The sequence below is a fragment of the Salmo salar genome, chromosome ssa07 (genome assembly GCF_905237065.1).
Source record: "Salmo salar chromosome ssa07, Ssal_v3.1, whole genome shotgun sequence".
NCBI lineage: Eukaryota > Metazoa > Chordata > Actinopteri > Salmoniformes > Salmonidae > Salmo > Salmo salar.
In genome coordinates this window covers 36,689,286-36,711,388 of record NC_059448.1, presented here as the reverse complement: position 1 = coordinate 36,711,388, position 22,103 = coordinate 36,689,286, and the positions used below count along the sequence as shown (strand labels likewise).

Sequence of the window (22,103 nt, the reverse complement as noted above, 5' to 3'; positions counted from 1 at the left end):
ATACTAACTCGAAATTTAGATAGTAGAACATAGATTTTATTCAGAAAGTATTCATACCCCTTGATTTATAAAACATTTGTTGTTGCAGCCTAAATTCAAATTTGATTTCTCACACCCATCTACACAATACCCCATAATGACAGTGAAAACAGTTTTACAAATGTATTAAATACAGAAATCAAATTTACATAACTATTCACACCCACTGATTCATGTAAGAATGCTCTTTTTGGTAGCGATGACAGCTGTGAGTTTTTCTGGCTAAGTCTCCAAGAGCTTTGCACACCTGGATTGTATAATATTTGCACATTTTTGAAATTCTTCAAGCTCTTTCAAGTTGGATGTTGATCATTGCTAGACAGCCGTTTTCAAGTCTTGTCATAGATTTTCAAGTAAATTTAAGTAAAAACTGCTACTCAATGTCATCTTGGTAAGCAACTCATTGTATGTTTGACCTTGTGTTTTAAAGTCACTGCATGGTCAGTCTGCGTTGGCTGTACAGCATTTACGGTGATAGAGCCTCTGCAGAAGTCAGGGCATTCATAGTTCTTGCGCTTCGCAAGCAGTGTAGAGCTGTGAGTTTGTGTTTATCCAGGACCTCCTTCCCCCACGTATCGTCATCCAATCATGTCAATGCGGAGCAATAAGGAGCCCTCCGCATTGTTACAACATTTGGGAACCGCACAGCGATGCGGTACTGACCTCAATTTGGCCTCTGCATGCTTTTGGAAGCTCCGCAATTGCGTCACACCCTCCATATGGAGCCTCCAACCACATTTTTGGATCAAGCATAAGTTGGCATTTAGGCTATTGTCCAGCTGAAAGGTGAATTTGTCTCCCAGTGTTCGTTGGAAAGTAGACTGAACCAGGTTTTCCTCTAGGATTTTGCCTGTGCTTAGCTCTATTCTGTTTTTTTTGTTGTTAATCCTAAAAAAAAAACTCCCTAGTTCTTGCCGACGATAAGCATACCCATAATATGCAGCCACCACCATGCTTCAAAATATGAAGTGGTACTCAGTGATGTTGGATTTTCCCCAAACATAACGCTTTGTATTCAGGATATAGTTCATTTCGTTGCCACATTTTATGCAGTTTTACTTGAGTCACTTATTGCAAACAGGATGCATGTTTTTGAATATTTTTATTCTGTACAGGATTCCTTTTCACTCTGTCATTTAGGTTAGTATTGTGAAATAACTACAATGTAGTTGATCCATCCTCAGTTTTCTCTTATCACAGCCATTCAACTGTTTTAAAATCACCATTGGCCTCATGGTGAAATCCCTGAGCGGTTTCCTTTCTCCGGCGACTGAGTTAGGAAAGACACCTGTATCGTTGTAGTGACTGTGTGTATTGATACGCCATCCACATTTGAATTAATTAATAAATACATGCTCAAATGTCTGCTTCTTTTATTTTTACCCATCTACCAATAGGTGCCTTTTTTGTGAAGCATTGAAAAACCTCATTGGTCATTGTGGTTGAATCTGTTTGAAATTGACTACTCGTCTGAGGAAACTTACACATAATTGCATGTGTGGGGTACAGAGGTAGTCATAAAACATTTTTTTAACACTTATTGCACAGTCCATGTGACTTGTGAAGTGCTTTTACTCCTCAACTTAAGGCTTGCCATAAAGGGGTTTAATACATTTCAGCTTTTCATTTTTTATTAATTTGTAAAAATGTCTTAACAATTTCACTTCGACAGTATGGGTATTGTGCGGAGGCCAGTGACACATCTCAATTTAATCAATTTTAAATTCAGGCTCTAACACAACAATGTGGAAAAAAGCAAGGGCTGTGAATACTTTCTGAAGACACTGTACCTGTCAATGTAATGTAGGACTAGAATGGCAGTTTTTAAAAACTCAACTCTACAGTGTGTTGTCAAGGTAACAGCTGTCACCTTCATGTGTAACAGTCTGGGTGTTTTTCCTAATCCACCAAGACCCCCTTTCTTCTTTGGGGAAGTTGTGGTGCGGTTTTAATGAACTGATATTTCTGAAGCATTTGTGAAAAACAGGTGTTCTTAGAGTTATGGTTACGGTACTGTATAGTAGGCCTACACAATTGGAATGCATTGTATGCGTGCTTTAAAGAAAAATGTATTCAGGTGCGTACACCTTTTTGCCCTGCATCAGTTGTGAATGACTGAATGAAAAGAACAGCTTGCTGTCACACAACTTCTGTAGTTCACACTAGTCTTCATACATTGCGGTACGGTTAAGGTCAACTTGCCAGTATTTGGTTCCCTCCCTAAAACTGAGCATTGACATTTATTGAGAGGTGTGGACAGTGAGTATCAATCACTTGTCTTCTGCCCACAAAAACACTGAAAGTAGATGATTCAGATTTGTTTGTTTAATAGTCACATGTACAGGGTTGCAGGTGTGATTGCAGGGTACAGTGAAAATCTTAGGTTTTGAGCTCCAACATGCAGGACTAGTGAAATAAAATAATGAAAATGGTAATAAAAACAATAGAAATAGCACTATATACATAACTGTGGCAGTAATGAATGAATAAATAAATGTCCATTGGGGTGGAGGCAGAATAAAGAATGTTGAGGGGGTGGGGTGGAGTGAACATGCGGTTAAACCATTTCATGTTCTCTGAGATGTGTATGCAGAGGAATTTGAATTTATTTACCGTCTCCACGCGGCCCTGTTGGTGAGTATGGGGGCTTGTCCAGCCTGGTTCCTGCTGAAGTCCACAATCGTTTCCTTTGTTTTGCTAACATTGAGGGAGAGGTTGTTTACCTGGCACCACGCCATCAGAGTGCCTACCTCCTAACTGTATGCTGTGTTGTCGTTGTTGGTGATCAGGCCTACTACTGACATGTCTTGATGATGGAGTTGGAACTGTGTGAGGCCACGCAGTTGTAGGTATACAGATAATACAGGAGGGGACTGAGGATGCACCCTTGTGGGGCCTCTGTGTTGAAGATCAGTGTCGAGGAGGTAATGTTGCCTACCTTCACCACTTGGGGGCGGCCCGTCAGGAAGTCCAGGACCCAGTTGCATAGGGAGGAGTTCAGACCCAGGGCTGTGTAATGAGCTTATAGGGCACAATCCACGGGACGCTAGAAGTTAAATCAAATTATATTTCAACTTACTGTCCCGGTGGGGAGGATGGTTGTTCATTATGAAGGGTGGAATTTGAGACTAAAGGTAACAGACCCATGTTTGGAAAGTCTGTTTTAATCATACGTTATTTTAGGAATGTCTTATTCTCCCCGTCATAATGACCAACCATCCTGGCACAGTAAGTTGAAATGTAATTTAACTTCCCTCTTGACTGTTTTTGTGCAACCCAATAAGCTAGGAAGCAACAATGGTGTATGCAAATACACACTCATTGCTAAAAGCAGCTACTGTCACAAGTGGTGAAACCAATAGAAGGGATGGAGCTGGACCGGAGAAGTTTTATGTTAGATTGAAAAGCCTAGGTATGCAGAGAAGAGGGAAGGAACTTCAAGGAGTTTTGAGAGTGCTGGAAATGGCATTTAAAGAATAGGTAATGGAATTGAAGGAAATCGAGGCTCCTGGTGTGGAGGATAGGGCTATTTTCCTATTGTGTTTCTCTATTGAGGAAATACTTTCTGTGGAAGTCTGTGCACGCATTCCCCTATGACTGAACAGATGTTTGGTTAACTGTGTGTGTGTAGGCTAGTACTTTCTCATTAGAGTTAAATGCTATCGTAGCAGTGCTGTTCCTGATGTTTTCATATAGTCACCTGACTCCCAAGCATGTCTGTCTGTCTGATTTATAGCTTACCATGAAGCATTTGAGGCAGTCATCCACTGGCACACTCAGAACATTAGACACATTTTCACTCATAATAGCTATCAAAATAAACCTTTTGGGATAAAAGTGAAGTACTGTTTTTCTCTCCTAAGGTTTAGTTCAACTAAGGTTGAATGGTATTGTCATTGGGAGTGAATTTTTTGTTGTTGTTGCATGCAGCGGTCATCATGAGGACCACAGATATGAAAACTATCATGTCTGCCAAAACCATCCATAACGGTGGTTAGCCATATGCACATCATAATTCACAACCTAGCAGTTTATAGTTTACCCCCAAAAGCCACATAAGTCAGTTTCGATATTACTTCGCCAAACCATGATTTCTGTCTGAATAGAAACAACAACTTAGTCGGACTGAGAGCGTTATGGAAGTCTAGGCGATCATGCAACTGAACTATGTTAATCCATATTGTTCTGCTATGCATTGATGCAATCTTCATTCCATGTAATTTAAACCTCTAGTGTACAAACCTTCTGCAAGTAGCATAGCGCAAAACTTAAAGCACAGGGATTGTCTGGGCCTTGGGGCTAGCCATGTGCTCAGTGCCTTGATATCACTTTTAAAGTGAGTGGTCAGAGAGCGGAAGATAACTGAGGGAACAAACTGGAAGTCAGGAATTTTTTTCATATTTTTCCCGTTGTATTTCTTCCTTGGAATTCTGTGATTATGTAATGTGCTCAGCTGGGCTGAGATCCAGCTCCAACTTTACTGAGGCCCACAGTAAGGAGTCTAATATAGGCTAGTGGTAGACTGATAGCTGCTAAATCCCCCTCTGTGTCTGTCTGGGATTCTTTCCCTCTCTCTCTTTACTACTCCCACCTAGAGTTGCACATTTTGTGGAATATTCAGAGGTGGAAACTTAATGTGGGAATTAACAGAAATATATGCAAATTAATATTAATACCATTTAAATGTAGATTTTATTTTTTTTTTTGCATTGCATATATTTGCCATATCATATGGAGACAGAAACATAAACCTTTTACCTTATCATAAGTAGACATAATTGCAAATGATTAAATCATTCCAAAATAAAAATAAAACATTTTAGTTACGAATTGAACTTTAATTAAATGAGTTGACTCTTCACATGGGATGATGACACTGAACAACAAAAGAAAGGGAATATTGAATGATCCATTGTATCTCCCAGAAACATTTTCAACATACATCTGTAAAATGGTAGTCTAGAAACTAAAGCTTTGGTTGTCTTCCTCTGACTTCCATGTCTTCTCCCTGGACCTCCTCAATGTCCTCCTCTTGAACATCAGACTCTGAGGCCTCATCTTCACTGTCACTTTCCAACCTTGTTGAGGATGGCTCGTTGTCAGGCTCAAAAAGCCTCAAATTTGTCCAGGTGGCCACCAATTTTTCAACCCTTGTATTGGTCAACCTGTTGCGTGCTTTGGTGTGTCCCAAACAAGGACTAGTTGCGCTCTGAGGCGGCTGATGTTGGTGGGATTTGGAGGATGATGGAGGCAACATGGTAAAGGGCCTCAGATCCACAAAGTCCCTTCCACCAGGTGGCTGATGAGATATGTTGGCACGACTGCCATATTGCATCTCCATCCCAAGGCCCTTGCTTGGAAGTGTACTTCGCCAGACTGCCAAGAACCTTGCCCACGGTAGTGATGACACCATAGGCCTTGTTGATCTCATACTTGGGGTCCAACATGTACGCTGCGGCGTGTATGGGCTTCAGGCAGAGGTCTTCACGCTTTTTGATGTATTTTAGAACTGCAGTTTCCTCTGCTTGGAGCAACAGTGAAGTGGGCAGGGCAGTATGGATTTCTTCTCTTACATCTGCAAGTCTGAACATCAGACAGGATGGCATTGTCTCCCTCAACCCGTGCAATGGCTACTGCTTTAGGTTTCAGGCTGCTTACCACTCTCTCCCAAAATGCATAATCCAGGAGGATCCTCTTGATGGGGCTGTCCGTATCGGCAGACTGTGAAATGGCCATTTCTTGGAGAGACTCCTTCCCCTCCAGGAGACTGTCAAACATGATGACAACACCACCCCAATGGGTGTTGCTGGGCAGCTTCAATGTGGTACTCTTATTCTTCTCACTTTGCTTGGTGAGGTAGATTGCTGCTATAACTTCATGATGCTTCACTTACCTAACCATTTCCTTGGTTCTCTTGTCGAGTGTATCCATTATTTTCAGTGCCATGATGTCCTTGAGGAGCAGATTCAATGCATGAGCAGCACTGCCAATGGGTGTGATGTGAGGGTAGGTCTCCTCCACTTTAGACCAAGCTGCCTTCATGTTCGCAGCATTGTCTATCACCAGTGCACATACCTTCTGTGGTCCAAGGTCATTGCCTTCAGCTCATCTGCAATGTACAGACCGGTGTGTCTGTTGTCCCTTGTGTCTGTGCTCTTGTAGAATACTGGTTGAGGGGTGGAGATGTAGTTAATTGTTCCTTGCCCACGAACATTCAACCAGCCATTAGATGATTGCAATACAGTCTGCTTTCTCTATGATTTTCTTGACCTTCACTTGAACTCTGTTGAACTCTGCATCCAGCAAATGAGTAGATAAAGCATGTCTGGTTGGAGTGGTGTATGCTGAGCAAAGAACATTCAGAGATCTCTTCCAATACACATTTCCTGTGAGCATCAGAGGTGAACCAGTTGCATACACAGCTCAAGCAAGACATTCCTCAGCATTTCTCTGACTACGTTCCTCCATTGAGTCCAGGAGGACCATAAGCTGTTGCTATCGATAAGGTGTCTGATTCATTTTCACCTCGAATAGAAGTAGAGGGACTTTTGTCAGAGGTCGCTTGTTGTAAGTGCTGAGGGAACTTTATGCACATGGCCAGATGATTCTGCATCTTTGGTGCATTCTTCACATATGATTTGGCACAGTATTTGCAGATGTACACAGCTTTTTCCTTCTACATTAGCTGCAGTGAAATGTCTCCACACATCATATAGTGCCCGTGGCATTTTCCCGTAAAGATTAGGGAAAAATGAGTTTTAAAAAAAACATACAATTCCATGTACAGATAAATTAAGCAGTTAGATTAAACAACTCCTTTGTAAGATAAATGTAAAAAATAAATAATAATAATAATTTCTTTCACTTTTTTGACCAGCTAGGATAGTTGAGAACAGGTTCTCATTTACAACTGCGACCTGGCCAAGGTAAAGCAAAGCAGTGCGACACAAACAACAGAGTTACACATGGAATAAACAAACATACAATCAATAACACAATAGAGAAAAAAAAGTGTATATCTACAGTGTGTGCGAATGAGGTAAGGCAATAAATAGGCCATAGTGGCAAAATAATTACAATTTAGCAATTAAACACCGGAGTGATAGATGTGCAGAAGATGAATGTGCAAGTAGAAATGGGTGCATGGAGCAAAATAAATAACAGTATGGGGATGAGGTAGTTGGATGGGGCCATTTACAGATGGGCTATGTGCAGTGATCTGTGAGCTGCTCTGACAGTTGGTGCTTAAAGTTAGTGAGGGAGATATGGGTCTCCAGCTTCAGTGTTTTTTTTGGGGGGGGAGAACTGGAAGGAAAGGCGAGCAAAGGAGGAATTGGCTTTGGGCGTGACCACTGAAATATACCTGCTAGAGCGCGTGCTACGGTTGGGTGCTGCTATGGTGACCAGTGAGCTGAGATAAGGCGGGGCTTTACCTAGCAAAGACTTATAGATGACCTGGAGCCAGTGGGTTTGGCGACGAATATGAAGCGAGGGCCAGCCAATGAGAGCATACAGGTCGCAGTGGTGGATAGTATATGGGGCTTTGGTGACAAAACGGATGGTACTGTGATAGACTGCATCCAATTTGCTGAGTAGAGTGTTGGAGGCTATTTTGTAAATGACACCGCCGAAGTCAAGGATAGGCAGGATAGTCAGTTTTACGAGGGTATGTTTGGAAGCATGAGCAAATGATGCTTTGTTGCGAAATAGGAAGCCGATTCTAGATTCAGTTTTGGATTGGAGATGCTTAATATGAGTCTGGAAGGAGAGATTAGTCTAACCAGACACCTAGGTATTTGTAGTTGTTCACATATTCTAAGTCAGAACCGTCCAGAGTAGTGATGCTGGGCGGGCGGGCGGGCAGGTGCGGGCATCGATTGGTTGAAGAGCATGCATTTAGTTTTACTTGCATTTAAGAGTAGTTGGAGGCCACGGAAGGAGAGTTGTATGGCATTGAAGCTCATCTGGAGGTTAGTTAAGTGTCCAAAGAAGGGCCAGAAGTATACAGAATGGTGTCGTCTGCATAGAGGTGGATCAGAGAATCACCAGTAGCAAGAGCGACATCATTGATGTGAAGAGAGTCGGAACGAGAATTGAACCCTGTGGCACCCCCATAGAGACTGCCAGAGGTCCGGACTACAGGCCCTCCGATTTGACACACTGAACTCTGTCTGAGAAGTAGTTGGTGAACCAGGCGAGGCAGTCATTTGAGAAACCAAGGCTGTTGAGTCTGCCGATAAGAATGTTGTGATTGAGTCAAGCCTTGGCCAGATCGATGAATACAGCTGCACAGTATTGTCTCTTATCGATGGCGGTTATGATATCGTTTAGGACCTTGAGCGTGGCTGAGGTGCACCCATGACCAGCTCGGAAACCAGATTGCATAGCGGAGAAGGTACGGTGGGATTCGAAATGGTCGTTGATCTGTTTAACTTGGCTATCGAAGACCTTAGAATGACAGGGTAGGATAGATATAGGTCTGTAGCAGTTCGGGTCTAGAGTGCCACCCCCTTTGAAGAGGGGGATGACCGCAGCAGCTTTCCAATCTTTGGGGATCTCAGATGATACGAGAGGTTAAACAGGCTAGTAATAGGGGTTGCAACAATGTTGGCTGATAATTTAGAGAGGGTCCAGATTGTCTAGCCCTGCTGATTTGTAGGGGTCCAGATTTCGCAGCTCTTTCAGAACATCAGCTATCTGGATTTGGGGGAGGCTTGGGCAAGTTGCTGTTGACCAGGGTAGGAGTGGCCATGTGGGAAGCATGGCCGGCTGTAGAAAAATGCTTATTGAAATTCTCAAGTATTGTGGATTTATCGGTGGTGACAGTGTTTCCTAGCCTCAGTGCAGTTGGCAGCTTGGGAGGAGTTGCGCTTATTCTCCATGGACTTTACAGTGAAACATGTATGGAAACACATGCATCATGTATGGAAACAGGTGAATTAACACTCGTCAGTTAGCAGGTTCAAGCAAGCTACAACCCACATGGTAGCAAAAACTAACTAGCAGAAATTAACAAGGTAGAAATTATTTAAACACACTTTGCTGTAGGCTACTATTTACTATTTAACAAAACATCATGTATGTCATATAAAATATATTCACCCCACCCAGTATTGTAATCAAAACTTACCAGAAAGCATGACGTCCTTGGCTCAGACAGTGTAGTAGTGTGGGCTCAATAGCATCTCGTTAGTGTGCAAGATCTTGCGAATCCGCTGCACATGTGATGGAAGAATGCACTGTGCATGCAGAGGGTTGCAATTCCATTGAATTGGGGATAGTTTAACCAAAATATGCCACTAGACCTAGAGTTGCCTTATGTGTATCCCACATAAAAGGTTCACTGTCATAAGGTAACTTTCTTTTAGGACTTTTAAGCAAAATTCCCGGGCTTAACTACCCATGGAAAATTTCTGGGAAAATCAGGAAATATACCGAAAGGTTTCCGACCCTTTGCAACCCTACTACCACCCCATCAAATGTTCCATGGATTAGAGAATCATGGCAGAGTTCCAATGGAATGTGGGAAAAACCATAGAAATAGAGTTATAGAACTTGCTGATTCCTGTCACTTTTTCTTGCATCATTATAAGTCAGTCAGCCAGAGTATTCCCAACTCTTACCATCTCTGCCATGCTCAGTTTAATGTGTAAGGAATTTGATTTGCTATCGTCTGGCAGTGGCAATTTTATCATTGTAAATCTTGGTGGGGCAAACAAAACAAAAAGTGTGATGCATGCCTGCAAAGCCACTACACATAAAAACATAGCTGATATGGCAGATTTGTTAAAACAAATGTGGTTTCTACTGAGAATTGAGGTGTACAAACTGTGACATAAGGGGATGACAAGCAGATAAGAGGCAATCCGTAATTTCGATTAAGACGATGAGCAAGTGATAACGGACATAGTCAATAGATTCTTCAAATAGCCACCCTTTGCCTTGATGACGACTTTGCACACGCTTGGCGTTCCCTCAACCAGCTTCATGAGGTAGTCACCTGGAATGCGTTTCAATTAACAGGTGTGCCTTCTTAAAAGTTAATTTGTGGAATATCTTCGTCCCACCTACTCAACAGCCAGTGTAATCCCGTGGCGCGCTATTCAAATACCTCAAAAAGGCAAAAACTTCAATTTTTCAAACATATGACTATTTTACACCATTTTAAAGACAAGACTCTCGTTAATCTAACCACACTGTCCGATTTCAAAAAGGCTTTACAACGAAAGCAAAACATTAGATTATGTCAGAAGAGTACCCAGCCAGAAATAATCAGACACCCATTTTTCAAGCTAGCATATAATGTCACATGAACCCATACCACAGCTAAATGCAGCACTAACCTTTGATGATCTTCATCAGATGACAACCCTAGGACATTGTTATACAATACATGCATGTTTTGTTCAATCAAGTTCATATTTATATCAAAAACCAGCTTTTTACATTAGCATGTGACTAGCATGTGACTAGCATTCCCACCGAACACTGCCGGTGAATTTACTAAATTACTCACGATAAACGTTCACAAAAAACATAACAATTATTTTAAGAATTATAGATACGGAACTCCTCTATGCACTCGCTATGTCCGATTTTAAAATAGCTTTTCGGTGAAAGCACATTTTGCAATATTCTCAGTAGATAGCCCGGCATCACAGGGCTAGCTATTTAGACACCCAGCAAGTTTAGCACTCACCAAAGTCAGATTTACTATGAGAAAAATGTTATTACCTTTGCTGTTCTTCGTCAGAATGCACTCCCAGGACTTCTACTTCACTAACAAATGTTGGTTTGGTCCCAAATAATCCATTGTTATATCCAAACAGCAGCGTTTTGTTCGTGCGTTCAAGACACTATCCGAAAGGGTAATTAAGGGTGACGAGCATGGCGCATTTCGTGACAAAAAAATTCTAAATATTCCATTACCGTACTTCGAAGCATGTCAACCGCTGTTTTTAAAATACATTTTTATGCCATTTTTCTCGTAAAAAAGCGATAATATTCCGACCGGGAAAGCGTGTATACGTACAAAGAGAGAGAAAATAAAAACATCTCGTGCACGAGCCTGAGTCTCAGAGTACTCTGACCGGCCACTATCCAAACGCGATAATGTGTTTAAGCCTGGGGCTGCCTCGATATCATTCAGCTTTTTCCCGGGCTCTGAGAGCCTATGGGAGCCGTAGGAAGTGTCACGTTACAGCAAAGATCCTCAGTCTTCAATAAACAGAGACAAGAAGAACAAGATCTTGTCAGAGGGCACTTCCTGTAAGGAATCTTCTCAGGTTTTTGCCTGCCATATGAGTTCTGTTATACTCACAGACACCATTCAAACAGTTTTAGAAACTTTAGGGTGTTTTCTATCCAAAGCCAATAATTATATGCATATTCTAGTTACTGGGCAGGAGTAGTAACCAGATTAAATCGGGTACGTTTTTTATCCGGCCGTGTCAATACTGCCCCCTAGCCCTAACAGGTTAATGCGTTTGAGACAAACAAGTTGTGTTGTGACAAGATAGGGGGGTGTACAGAAGATGGTAAGAACAGCTCAAATAAACAACGCGAAACGATAGTCCGTTACGTTAAGACATGGTCAGTCAATAACATTTCAAGGACTATGGAAGTTTCTTCAAGTGCAGTCACAAAAACCAAGCTCCATGATAACTGGCTCTCATGAGGACCGCCACAGGAATGGAAGACCCAGTGTTACCTCTGCCTTAGAGGATAAGTTCATTAGAGTTCCCAGCCTCAGAATGTGCAGCCCAGATAAATGCTTCACAGCGTTCAAGTAACACACATCTCAACATCAATTGTTCAGAGACTGCGTGAATCAATCTTTCCTGGTCAAATTGCTGCAAAGAAACCACTGCTAAAGGACACCAATAAGAAGAGACTTGCTTGGGTCAAGAAACACGAGCAGTGGACATTGGACCGGTGGAAATTTGTCCTTTGGCCTGGAGTCCAAATTTGAGTTTTTTTGTTCCATCCACCGTGTCTGTGAGAAGTGGTGTGGGTGAACGGGTGATCTCTGCATGTTTATTTCCCACCATAAAGCATAGAGGAGGAAGTGTAAGGGTGCTTTGCTGGTGACACTGTCTGTGATTTATTTTCAAATCAAGGCACACTTAACCAGCATGGCTACCACAGATTTCTGCAGCGATACGCCATCCCATCTGGTTTGGGCTTAGTGGGACTATCATCATTTGTTTTTCAACTGGATAATGACCCAACACACATCCAGGCTGTGTTAGGGCTATTTGACCAAGAAGGAGAGCGATGGAGGGCTGTATCAGATGACCTTGCCTCCACAATCCCCCAACCTCAACCAAATTGAGATGGTTTGGGATGAGTCGGACCGCGGAGTGAAGGAAAAGCAGCCAACAAGTACGCCGCATATGTGCGAACTCCTTCAAGACTGTTGGAAAAGCATTCCAGGTGAAGCTGGTGGAGAGAATGCCAAGAGTGTGCTACGCTGTCAAGGCAAAGGGTGGCTATTTGAAAAATCTCAAAAATAATATTATTTTTGATATTTCGTGATTCCGTATGTATTTCATCGTTTTTGTGTTCACAATGTAGAAAATAGTAAAAATAAAGAAAAACCCTTGAATGAGTAGATGTTCTAAAACGTTTGACCGGTACATGAAATATTAGTTCAAATCGACACAGGGCTTTTATTCCAGCTGTTAAGGAATACGAATCAATAACACATGCACTGAAAGGGATACGGTTGTTTAGCTCTGCGGAAGAGGTGTCCTGGGGCTGGGCAGTCCGATATGGTCGCGCAGCCTAGGCCAAGGTGGAAAATACCCCCTGGCTATGAACTACAATCATCAGCCTCTGTGGAGGAAGAATCACTTCAAACAAATACTAGGCGATTGCCGGTAGGCCGCTATACCTTGCCTGACGACTCAAACTGAATTATTCCACTGCTCATTAGCTGTATATTTCAGTCTGACACTGCCGTCATTGAAGTCGTTTGTGGTGACATCAAAATGAGGTGTCTTGTACAAAACAACGTGATCAGTCATCGGATTATCTCTAACCAATCAGAGTATCAAAGCTAATGAATGGCTAGAATGTTTGTCCTTTATAGAAAAATACTTGTCAGCAGAGTGGAGAGATTCTCTAAAGCCCCCCCTTTTGACAAAAATTCTCTGCAGCCTAGTTGTAGGGGGTTGAAGCTGAGCCCTATACTACGAATCAGGTTTGAGGAGTTAACTTTGGTAAACTGGTGCGATGTTTAACAGGGAGAATGGCAGAATGGTGACCTTACTAAATGACAGAGTTTGACTGTGTGATATTAGGTTGCTTCTTGTGTAAATATTTTCCGTCTGGATTTTAATGATTTGATACAAATCATTAAAATCCAGTCTGAAAATATTTAGTAAGGTAGTCATTTAGTAAGGTCACCATTCTGCCATTCTCACTGTTAAACATTGCACAGTGTTCAACACAACAGCTCTTTATGTCCATCATTTGATCTGATCAGTCAACGGCAGTTTTTTTTCCTTTTTTTTCTAAAGTAATCTGTGAAAGTGGTTCACCTTTTTAGCCAGGTACATTTCTACAGCAACAAATCCTTCAGAACTAACCTGCTCCAGGGCAGTCTAACTCCATTTATCCTGAAATCAATGTCTGAGCCACGAGTTGAGGACCAATGAAATCGGATACCCTTCCTCTAGCAAAGTTTGTCTCATCATCCCCTTCATTTGAGGACAAATTCAATATTTTATTAATTATACTGAACAGAAATATATAAATGCAACAATTTCAACGGTTTCACTGAGTTACAGTTCATATAACAAAGTCAGTCAATTGAAATAAAATCATTAGGCCCTAATCTATGGATTTCACATGACTGGGCAGGGGTGCAGCCTTGGATGGGCCTCAGAGGACATAGGCCCACCCACTTGGCAGCCAGGCCCAGCCAATCAGAATTAGTTTTCCCTGACAAAAGGACTTTATTACTGAGAGCGTTACTCCTCAGCACCAGACCCACCCCTCAGACGATCCCGCATGGGAAGAAACCGGATGTGGCGGTCCTGAGCTAGCGTGGTTAAAATAACTCAAAGAAATATAATTACTAGAACGGGCATTCCCATTCAAGTCATGGTTCTGTGATTGGTGGTAGGCTAATTCTGTGACTATAGATCTCAACACTTTACACCAATCTGACCTCTGTGATCCCTCTTTCACAGAAAGCCACGAGGAAAACAGACAAGCCTCGGCCAGAGGACCTGGATGTGACTGAGCTGACTAGTGAGGGCCTGAAGGATGAGCTGCTCAAGTATGGAATCAACGTCGGACCCATCGTGGGTGAGTCAGTCAGTAAGAGTTGGAAATTCAGGGAATTAAGAGTTGTATTGAAATGTATTTTAATAATGGACATTATTGTTGCAGTCTTCATTCATTTATTAACAAAGTTGTGTTGAATTCATTTGAATAATGTCTGAACTTTTGGCAGCCTCCACCCGTAAGAGGGATTCATAAAGTTCTATTGAATTTATTTGAATGCCTTGTCATGGCAGTCTCAACCCGTAAGCTGTATGAGAGAAGGCTCCAGAAGCTGTTGGACCAGGGTCCTCCTGAGACCGTGGCTTTACCGGTGGTCATCACTCAGGTAGACAGCAACCATAACGGCAACTCTGACTCAGACCGCTACAGCGACAAGGAAGAAGGTAAGAAACGGAACACTCAGTCATCCTCTTTATTAGACCAGGTTTATTACAGATTCTAATCGGATTCATCTTGGCAGTTGACACATTAGATTACACATTAGATCTTTTTTTTTCGGAGATGCCAACTTTCAAACCAAATTGGCCCTCTGGGATAATACGAATCATGGATTGATTGGTTGGTCAATAGACTGACTGACAGAGCGTGACATTGCTAGAAATGTTGTGGTGTGTATGTGTTTAGAGGTGACGACAGAACCAGAGCCTGTCCCAGTCCCCGTGGTTGAGAGACCTGTCAGAAGCAGAGGGAAGACCCCAGTCACCACCAGGACCCGCAGCAGCCAGCACAACCGGGTAAGTCCCTCTTTAATTTATTATCTTTTTTTAAATCGGTGGACAAAAGCGCATCCTCACCCTAGGTCAACCTCATGGTTTGCATTCCTTCAAATCTCACAATACAGAATGTGTTAAAATCTGAGTTAAATAGCATGCATATCTCAAGTTGTGATTTGGCCCGAAGTGCTACACATTTGGCAATGATTAGTAGTCCCATTACAGGCTATAGGATGTGCAGCGGCACAGCTGGGGTCGATTAAACCGGTCTCTAATAAATTATTTGGGAGAGGGGAAATGTGTCATTTATGAGACGCCTATAGGGGTGTGAATCACGTGTGTGTGGAAAACAAAGCACCAAATGTCTGTCTGAAGGACCCTCTTTGTGTCTGTCTGTCTGCTGGGAGTTAGTGCAGCAGGCTTTGATCTCAGGACCGGCCACATGACTTGGATTAGCTTGTATTTTTCTTTGCCACTGGGTGCCTCTAGTCCACTATTATTGTTCTCTCTATCCCTGTTTCATTCTTTCCTCGCACGAACATACTTAAAGCCCCTGCTTATTATTTAATTTTTTTTTGCAAATTCTATTCTTTGAGTTTTAAAAAATATATATTTTTAAGCCATTTTACTTTTCCCCTCCTCTTTTCCTGATACTTTGGGAGGTGTTGGTGACATCTAGTGTCGAAATCCTGAACGTCCCAGATGGGAACCTATTCAACTGAAGCTGCCTGTCTCATGTGGATATTGTAACCACATTAAAGGGATAGTTTGAGATTTATCTACTACCTCAAGTTAGCTGTTCCTGTGTGTTTCCAGTCATGGGCTAACTAGTTAGCGTTGTCTCGCACCTCTAACTTCCTTCATACTGGAAGTATAGACATCAGAATGTTATCCCAGAGTTCATCTGACTCTGGGGAAGTCGATGGGCTTCATTGGCAAAATCTCAAACTGTCCCTTTAAAAGCAACTTTACTCACTGAAGTTGGCTTTGTAAGGTGTGTTCGCGAAGAGGTGGAAGGTCGGGTGTTCTGAGAAGTGTGTGTGTGTGTGTTTAGATCTATGCTCCGGAGGAGGAGGATGATCTTGAGGAAGAGCATCCTGTGTTGAACATAAAGAGACCATTGAAAAGATCATCTCATAGAGTTGACCAGATGGTCCCTGCAAGCGATGATACTGTAATATACACTGAGCCTATCCATCTCCTTGGGTTTGTGGTGCACTGGAGAAGTGTTTAGCTTGATAATCACCTTTTTTTGTGGATAGTGTTAGTCATGTTATATATTTAAGGTTTATTTGAAATTGTCCACATTTGCAGCATACATAAGTTCTAAATAAGTAAAAATGAGGTGTAGTATACAATTAGTTAGGACAGGCATAGGCTGTCTTAATTCACTGGGTTCTCCACATCGACTATTTAATATTATATGTTTGGATTTATTTGGGAAGCTACTTTTGTGTGGATGGGTGTGTCCTCCCTTTCACCACGTCACCTGGTGCCACTGTCTTCCTCAGCTATAGTGAACACTGAACACTACACAGGTAGCAGGTCTCGCCTTAAGCCTAGATGCATGATTGCCTCAATTATTACGCAGCTTCCTCATCATTCTCCTCGTCCTGCTCCAGGATGTCTCTGAGCTATCAGCTGGTGAGGTAGTTCTTCCAACTCCAAGAGAGGCAAAGACCAAGGCACCTCTGCTTCTGGTGGGTTTGTGATCAATAGACATGGGTTTGTGATGTCCTGAGTAAACTTTCCACTGATTTCATTTGTCAGTCTTCCCTCTAACTTCCTTTCGCCTCTCTCTCCCCATCTGTCATGTTCCAGGAAGTCCTTAAGGAACCTAAGCCTATATTGACAGAAAAGCCAAGCTCTAAGTCCACTCCCTTACTGCATGGCCCAGCCCATGCCCAGTCCACTAGGACTATCCATCAGGTTGTCCTAACAGCCAGGGCCGAGTCCCCATCACCCAGACTGACTCAGGTACCTGTGAGGTTCGCTGTGGTTACTTGTCACTCACTGTCACTATGAATGGTTGTTGTGTTCCTGGCACGGATTGATATTGGAAGTTGTTTAGTGGGTGTACATGGCTAATGGTCACGTAGTCACAGTGGTGTCTCTTAGTCATAGTAAGATATGTGGGACTGTACCATTTTGCATATTTTTTTCTTATTGCTGAACCTTAATGTTGAGTCACTCATCCACCCACCTGACGTTTTGGCTGTTTAGTCTAGTACTCTAAAGTCTCTACTGTGACTTACCATCAGTCTGTCCTTGACCGAGCCTTCCCCCTGAATGTGAATGCTGCTGCGCTCTGGTTCCACAAAGCCAAACCCAGCAGGCCCCCAGTCAAGACCCCCAGCCACGGTGTCCCTGAGGGCCACATAGGTCTGGAGAGCCCTCACTCCCTCACTCCCTGGCAGACCTGTAGGAAGGTGCTTTCCTTGCCCCTTTCACGTATTCACTCACTGGGAGATAGAAATAGCAGGGTAAATGTTTGTCGGGGAGGTGAAGGAAGCGGGGATTTTATCTTCTTGGCCTTCCTGCCACACCTGGTATTGTAGGTGTCCTGGAGGACAGGCAGATGGTGGAACTAGGGTGTCCAATCAAAAACATATTTTTGCCAATAGGTAAATTAATGTTAATTGTGTAGATACTATAGTCCAAACCTCATGTCACTATCATAATCCGTTCAACGGTTATTGCCGTTTTTACCTTTGTAAGATGGCCCAAATTAGGGTAACTAAATCAATGGAGGTCAGACAAAAAGTGGCAAAAACCTGGAAAATAGCATCTTTCTTCTCGAATCCGAAGGACACTAAACAATATAGAGGTAAGATGTTTATCGATTTGAGGCGGGACAGAAGATTTCTCTCAAAAACAAGCATGTCTCTTATGAAATACTTTTTATTTTCAAAGCTTTTTACATTTAATTTAGCCCATTCATGCTAATTTAGCTTTTTGCGACTGGCAGAAACATCCTTGCAGACTACCACCACAACATGTAAAATCCTAAAATGTTGCTGCGAGAAAGCGGCACCACTCTGTCAAGAGTTCGGTGCTTATTGGATGTATTAGGTTACGAAATTCAACTTTTTGGATATAATGTTAAAGACCCCACGGAATGATTCAGAACATGAATAATCTTATTTGTCTTGGTAAAATGTATTTAATAAAATAAGGGAAGTGAAAGTTGATCAACAAACCGTGTTTTCACCCACTCTGGGCAGAATTGGTGGACACCCTAGAGGAAGCCAAATGAGATGTGGCAAGAGAGACAGTGGAAACCAAAAAGGAAGAGAGGGGGGGGCTGGTGGTAAAGGAACGATGGAAGGTATGCTCACTGCTCCCTTCTATAATTCTAGCTAGTCTCTAGTCTTCCTATTAAACAGGATGAGCTACATGTCAATGTTTCGTTCCAATGGCCAGCCTGATTTTGGTTTACTGAGCATGGTTGGATGATTTGATCGATTTCGGGATGGGTTCGGAACTATACCTATCATGTGTAAACGGCGAGTGCAGCACAAACATCTCGACTGTTTCAATGCAGTGGACAAGTTTGACCTCTGGCGTAAGAAGAACTTCCTGGAAGATTTTTCTGCCACCAAGACCTTTTCATCCACTTCGAAAATCAATTCTCGTTTGTTTCTTGTGTGTGTTGTTTATCTAATCCGAAAGCCACAACTGTTCTTTCCCCTCTGAAAAAATAAAGCCATTCTCTTGTATTCTAGCTGTGCTGTGAGGAGGATGGTGGTCTTCCTCTCACTCTGACTACTAAAGCTCCCAGTCATGAGCTAAACTCCCTACTCAATACAGCTCTTTTAGAGGTTTGTGACATCTCTCACGTGCTATACTTGGGACATCACTCTGTATTGAGTGTTTTTGTCTGATTTTTGGATCTGTTCACAATTTGCTCAATGCTCTGATCACTGGCTATTTGTTTTGGTCTCACTCTCTTGCCGTCAGTCTCTCTCCTGGGTCTGTATGGATATCAACCAACCTCTTCTATAACTGATATTTCTAATCTATATCTGTGGTCATCTCAGGAACCTGCACCAAGTGTCCATGCTCCAGTAGGACAGAGCATAAGACCCCTGAAACAATGGCCTCTGGTGGGTATATGATCTTAATCACACTGTCCTCTTAGGATACACACTACTGTAATATTGCTCACTGGATTTTAAATGCACCTGTGTAAGTGATGGCCCGACTCTTCTAGTATAGGATACTGATCCAGTGTGTTACTTACCCTATCTCTGTTAAAGGGGGTACCACAGGAAGTCCGCCCGCTCCTAGGAGCCAACCCTTCCCCACTACCTCGTTTGTCTGGAAGTGACCCCTTTGCCTCCTTCACCGTCAGGCCTGTAAGCTATGTCTCACACACCCCCTCATCTCCATCCCTGAAGGAACAGCTGGAATCCCTATCATCTCTCTCTGCCAAGTTTGACATGCTGTCCAATCGCTTTACTCGGGTATACAGTTTCAAGTATATTGTCCAATAGTTGTCCTCAAGAGTTCTGTTCTCCTCACAATGGTTTGTTGTGGTGGCACCTGGAATTTGGAACTTCATTGTGTTGTTGGGGAGTGAAAGTGATCACACTGTTTTTCCTCAGACATGGTATAGTTGTAAACATATGGGTGATGATTATGAATGGGGCTACTGTAGAGTGTGTGTGTGTGGGGCACAGCTGTCTAGTACAGCTGCATAAAATATGTGAGGGGAGCGAAAGAAGACTAACCCCAATACCCACCCGTCCCCCGTCTCTTACTAACACACACTCACCTCTTTGACCAGCAGGACCAGCGTGAGTCTAAAAATGACCTCCAACCTAAGTGGAAACAGCAGAAAAACACCCCCTTCCTCTCCTCTGTGACCCCAGTGAGGGGGCAAGACAGTGTCTCCTCGAGTATCTCTAAGGAGCCATGGGTACGACAGTAATTCACTGCTATGCCTTATGCAGGTATTACCTAGGGTCTGTGCTGGTTTGTTTGTCAAGGTGGTATTATTCACAAGACAAGGTTATGGTGTTTGTCACAAGCCTTGGGTTTACTGGTGGTTTGGTCACATGGGCATAGGACTGCAACAGGCCCATCTAGTGGTCTTTAGGAGTACACCCTCTAGCTTATTCCAAAAAATAATAACCCTCTAGCCCTTATGTGAAGGTGGTGGTTTTGGCATTGACTTGGTAACACGCAAATGGAACAATGTCTCATCCTCACCCTAATCGCTCCGCGTTGGCCTCAACGTCCAAGGAATGTGTACTAAAAGATGTGTGTTGCAGGTGGAGAAGATAGCAGCTGGTGAGCAGACACCCAACAGGGTGGATGAGAAGGATGTCCTGAAGGAGATGTTCCCCTACGAGACCGACACTCCAACAGGAATCAAGTAAGACATATGCTTTATTCTATCGGCATACATAAACAACTTTAATAAATCCTTGTTATATCTGGCAGACTCCCACCCACAGTCTTGTCATTCTGTAAAGCAGTATCCTGTAACTAATTTAAGAGTTTGATCATAATACTTGCCTGATGGCAACTCATGTGTGGAATGTCACAATGAATCTCAACTTTCTTTCTCTGCCGTCCTTCTAGCGCCACCTGTCGACGGCCCATCCGAGGGGCAGCCGGCAGGCCCCTAAAGTCTGGTGACCTGTGGACAGATGACACCCTCCTGCGCTCCTCTCGCTCTTCCTACACAGAGAGCCGCACCGCCACCGTCCACAGAGTCGCCACCCTGCCCCCCTCTACCAGGCTGGTAACGTCAGTGGCACCCCCTACTGGAAAGGCCATAGCACCACCCCATGGCCTGCCTGTCTGGCTGAAGCTGCTGCTCCTCGGCATTGTAGCTGGCTTCATATTCTTCATCTACCAGACCATGGAGACCAACGCTATGGCCCCCTTCGGAGGGTCCTCAGATTCCACGCAGACCAGTGACCGTGAGGTCCGCAAGTGAAACCTGGATGACAGTGCTCTGGCAGCATAATGTTACTGCCACCGTTTTCATCGTTCTTCGCTTCCTTGGCATTCTTTTTTCTTTTTTTTTTTCCTGTTTCCGTCACTTATAATTGGTTAAATGGTCTGGTACGGGAGTCTAATCTGTATCGACTCCTCCTGAAGGCGACAATGTCCAAAATGATATATTGAACATTGAAGATGACCATTTCATTCTAAAATGACAATACTGTCTTCTGTTTGTTTCAGTCCGTCCTTTCCCCATCTGTGAGGCTGAGAGAAAGCCAGTCACACCAATAATCTCCAGATAACGTACATACACCGAAACAGTGACTTCCAAATTATGTGAACTTTCTTTATATGGTCTGTTTTTGTTTTATATCTCTGCACGGTGTAATCATATGATTGCATTTGCCGGAGTCTGTGATCGAGAATTGCCTGTGTGTGTGTCTGTGTTTCACACGGTTTGCTTTTGTAATTAGCAAAAACAGTCAGGCAAAGACTGAAGGAATTTCAACTAATTGTAATCAGTTATTTCTTGATCGAACCATCTATACAGCGGGTATGTGTGAGAGACAGGGATTCTTAAACTCATGCACACATATAGCTCTTATATGCCACCGCCACTTTTCTATTTTTTCTTTTTTTTGAAATTGTCTGTGGAGCCTAATTAGTAATGTATGTATTCATTCTAATAAATAATGTAATATCCTCTCAATAAAACTGTTGTAATATGTAAGGATAAATGTCTATTGAGATTTTTTTTACTAAACTTGAAACAATAATAATAACAAATGTGATTTTTAAAATCACATTATTGTTTCAACAAAACGAATATTAGCTGTGAGCAGCAATGAACAGGGTTCACAGCATGACAGAAAGGAAACAAGATCAGTTGGATTATAAAGTAAGCACTCTGTTTCTACATGATAATCTTCCTTTATGTGCAATAAGGGAAAGGGTGGGATACCTAGTCAGTTGTACAACTGAATGCCTTCAAATGAAATGTGTCTTCCGCATTTAACCCAACCTCTCTGAATCGGTGAGAGCATTACCAAGTTTCTCTGAATACCACAAGAATGATGCAAGTGAAGTTTGGTCTAGTGC

The 22,103-nt window shown here is 42.7% G+C and overlaps 1 protein-coding gene across 12 annotated transcripts in view; it reads left to right on the top strand.

The window, feature by feature from the left end:
- Window positions 1-21,742, top strand: part of LOC106609124 (lamina-associated polypeptide 2, isoforms beta/gamma) — a 22,782-nt gene extending 1,040 nt beyond the window's left edge. The window contains exons 2-13 of one of the 12 annotated variants that reach the window (XM_014207576.2): window positions 14,238-14,355; window positions 14,568-14,717; window positions 14,959-15,068; window positions 16,102-16,221; window positions 16,670-16,747; window positions 16,869-17,024; window positions 18,773-18,868; window positions 19,088-19,153; window positions 19,307-19,405; window positions 19,840-19,968; window positions 20,324-20,427; window positions 20,637-21,742. In XM_014207576.2, the coding sequence (XP_014063051.2) occupies window positions 14,238-14,355; window positions 14,568-14,717; window positions 14,959-15,068; window positions 16,102-16,221; window positions 16,670-16,747; window positions 16,869-17,024; window positions 18,773-18,868; window positions 19,088-19,153; window positions 19,307-19,405; window positions 19,840-19,968; window positions 20,324-20,427; window positions 20,637-20,997 (1,587 nt within the window). In that variant the 3' untranslated portion in view covers window positions 20,998-21,742. The other 11 variants (XM_014207575.2, XM_014207574.2, XM_014207577.2 and 8 more) reach the window with 11 other exon arrangements.
- Window positions 21,743-22,103: the final 361 nt, after the last annotated feature.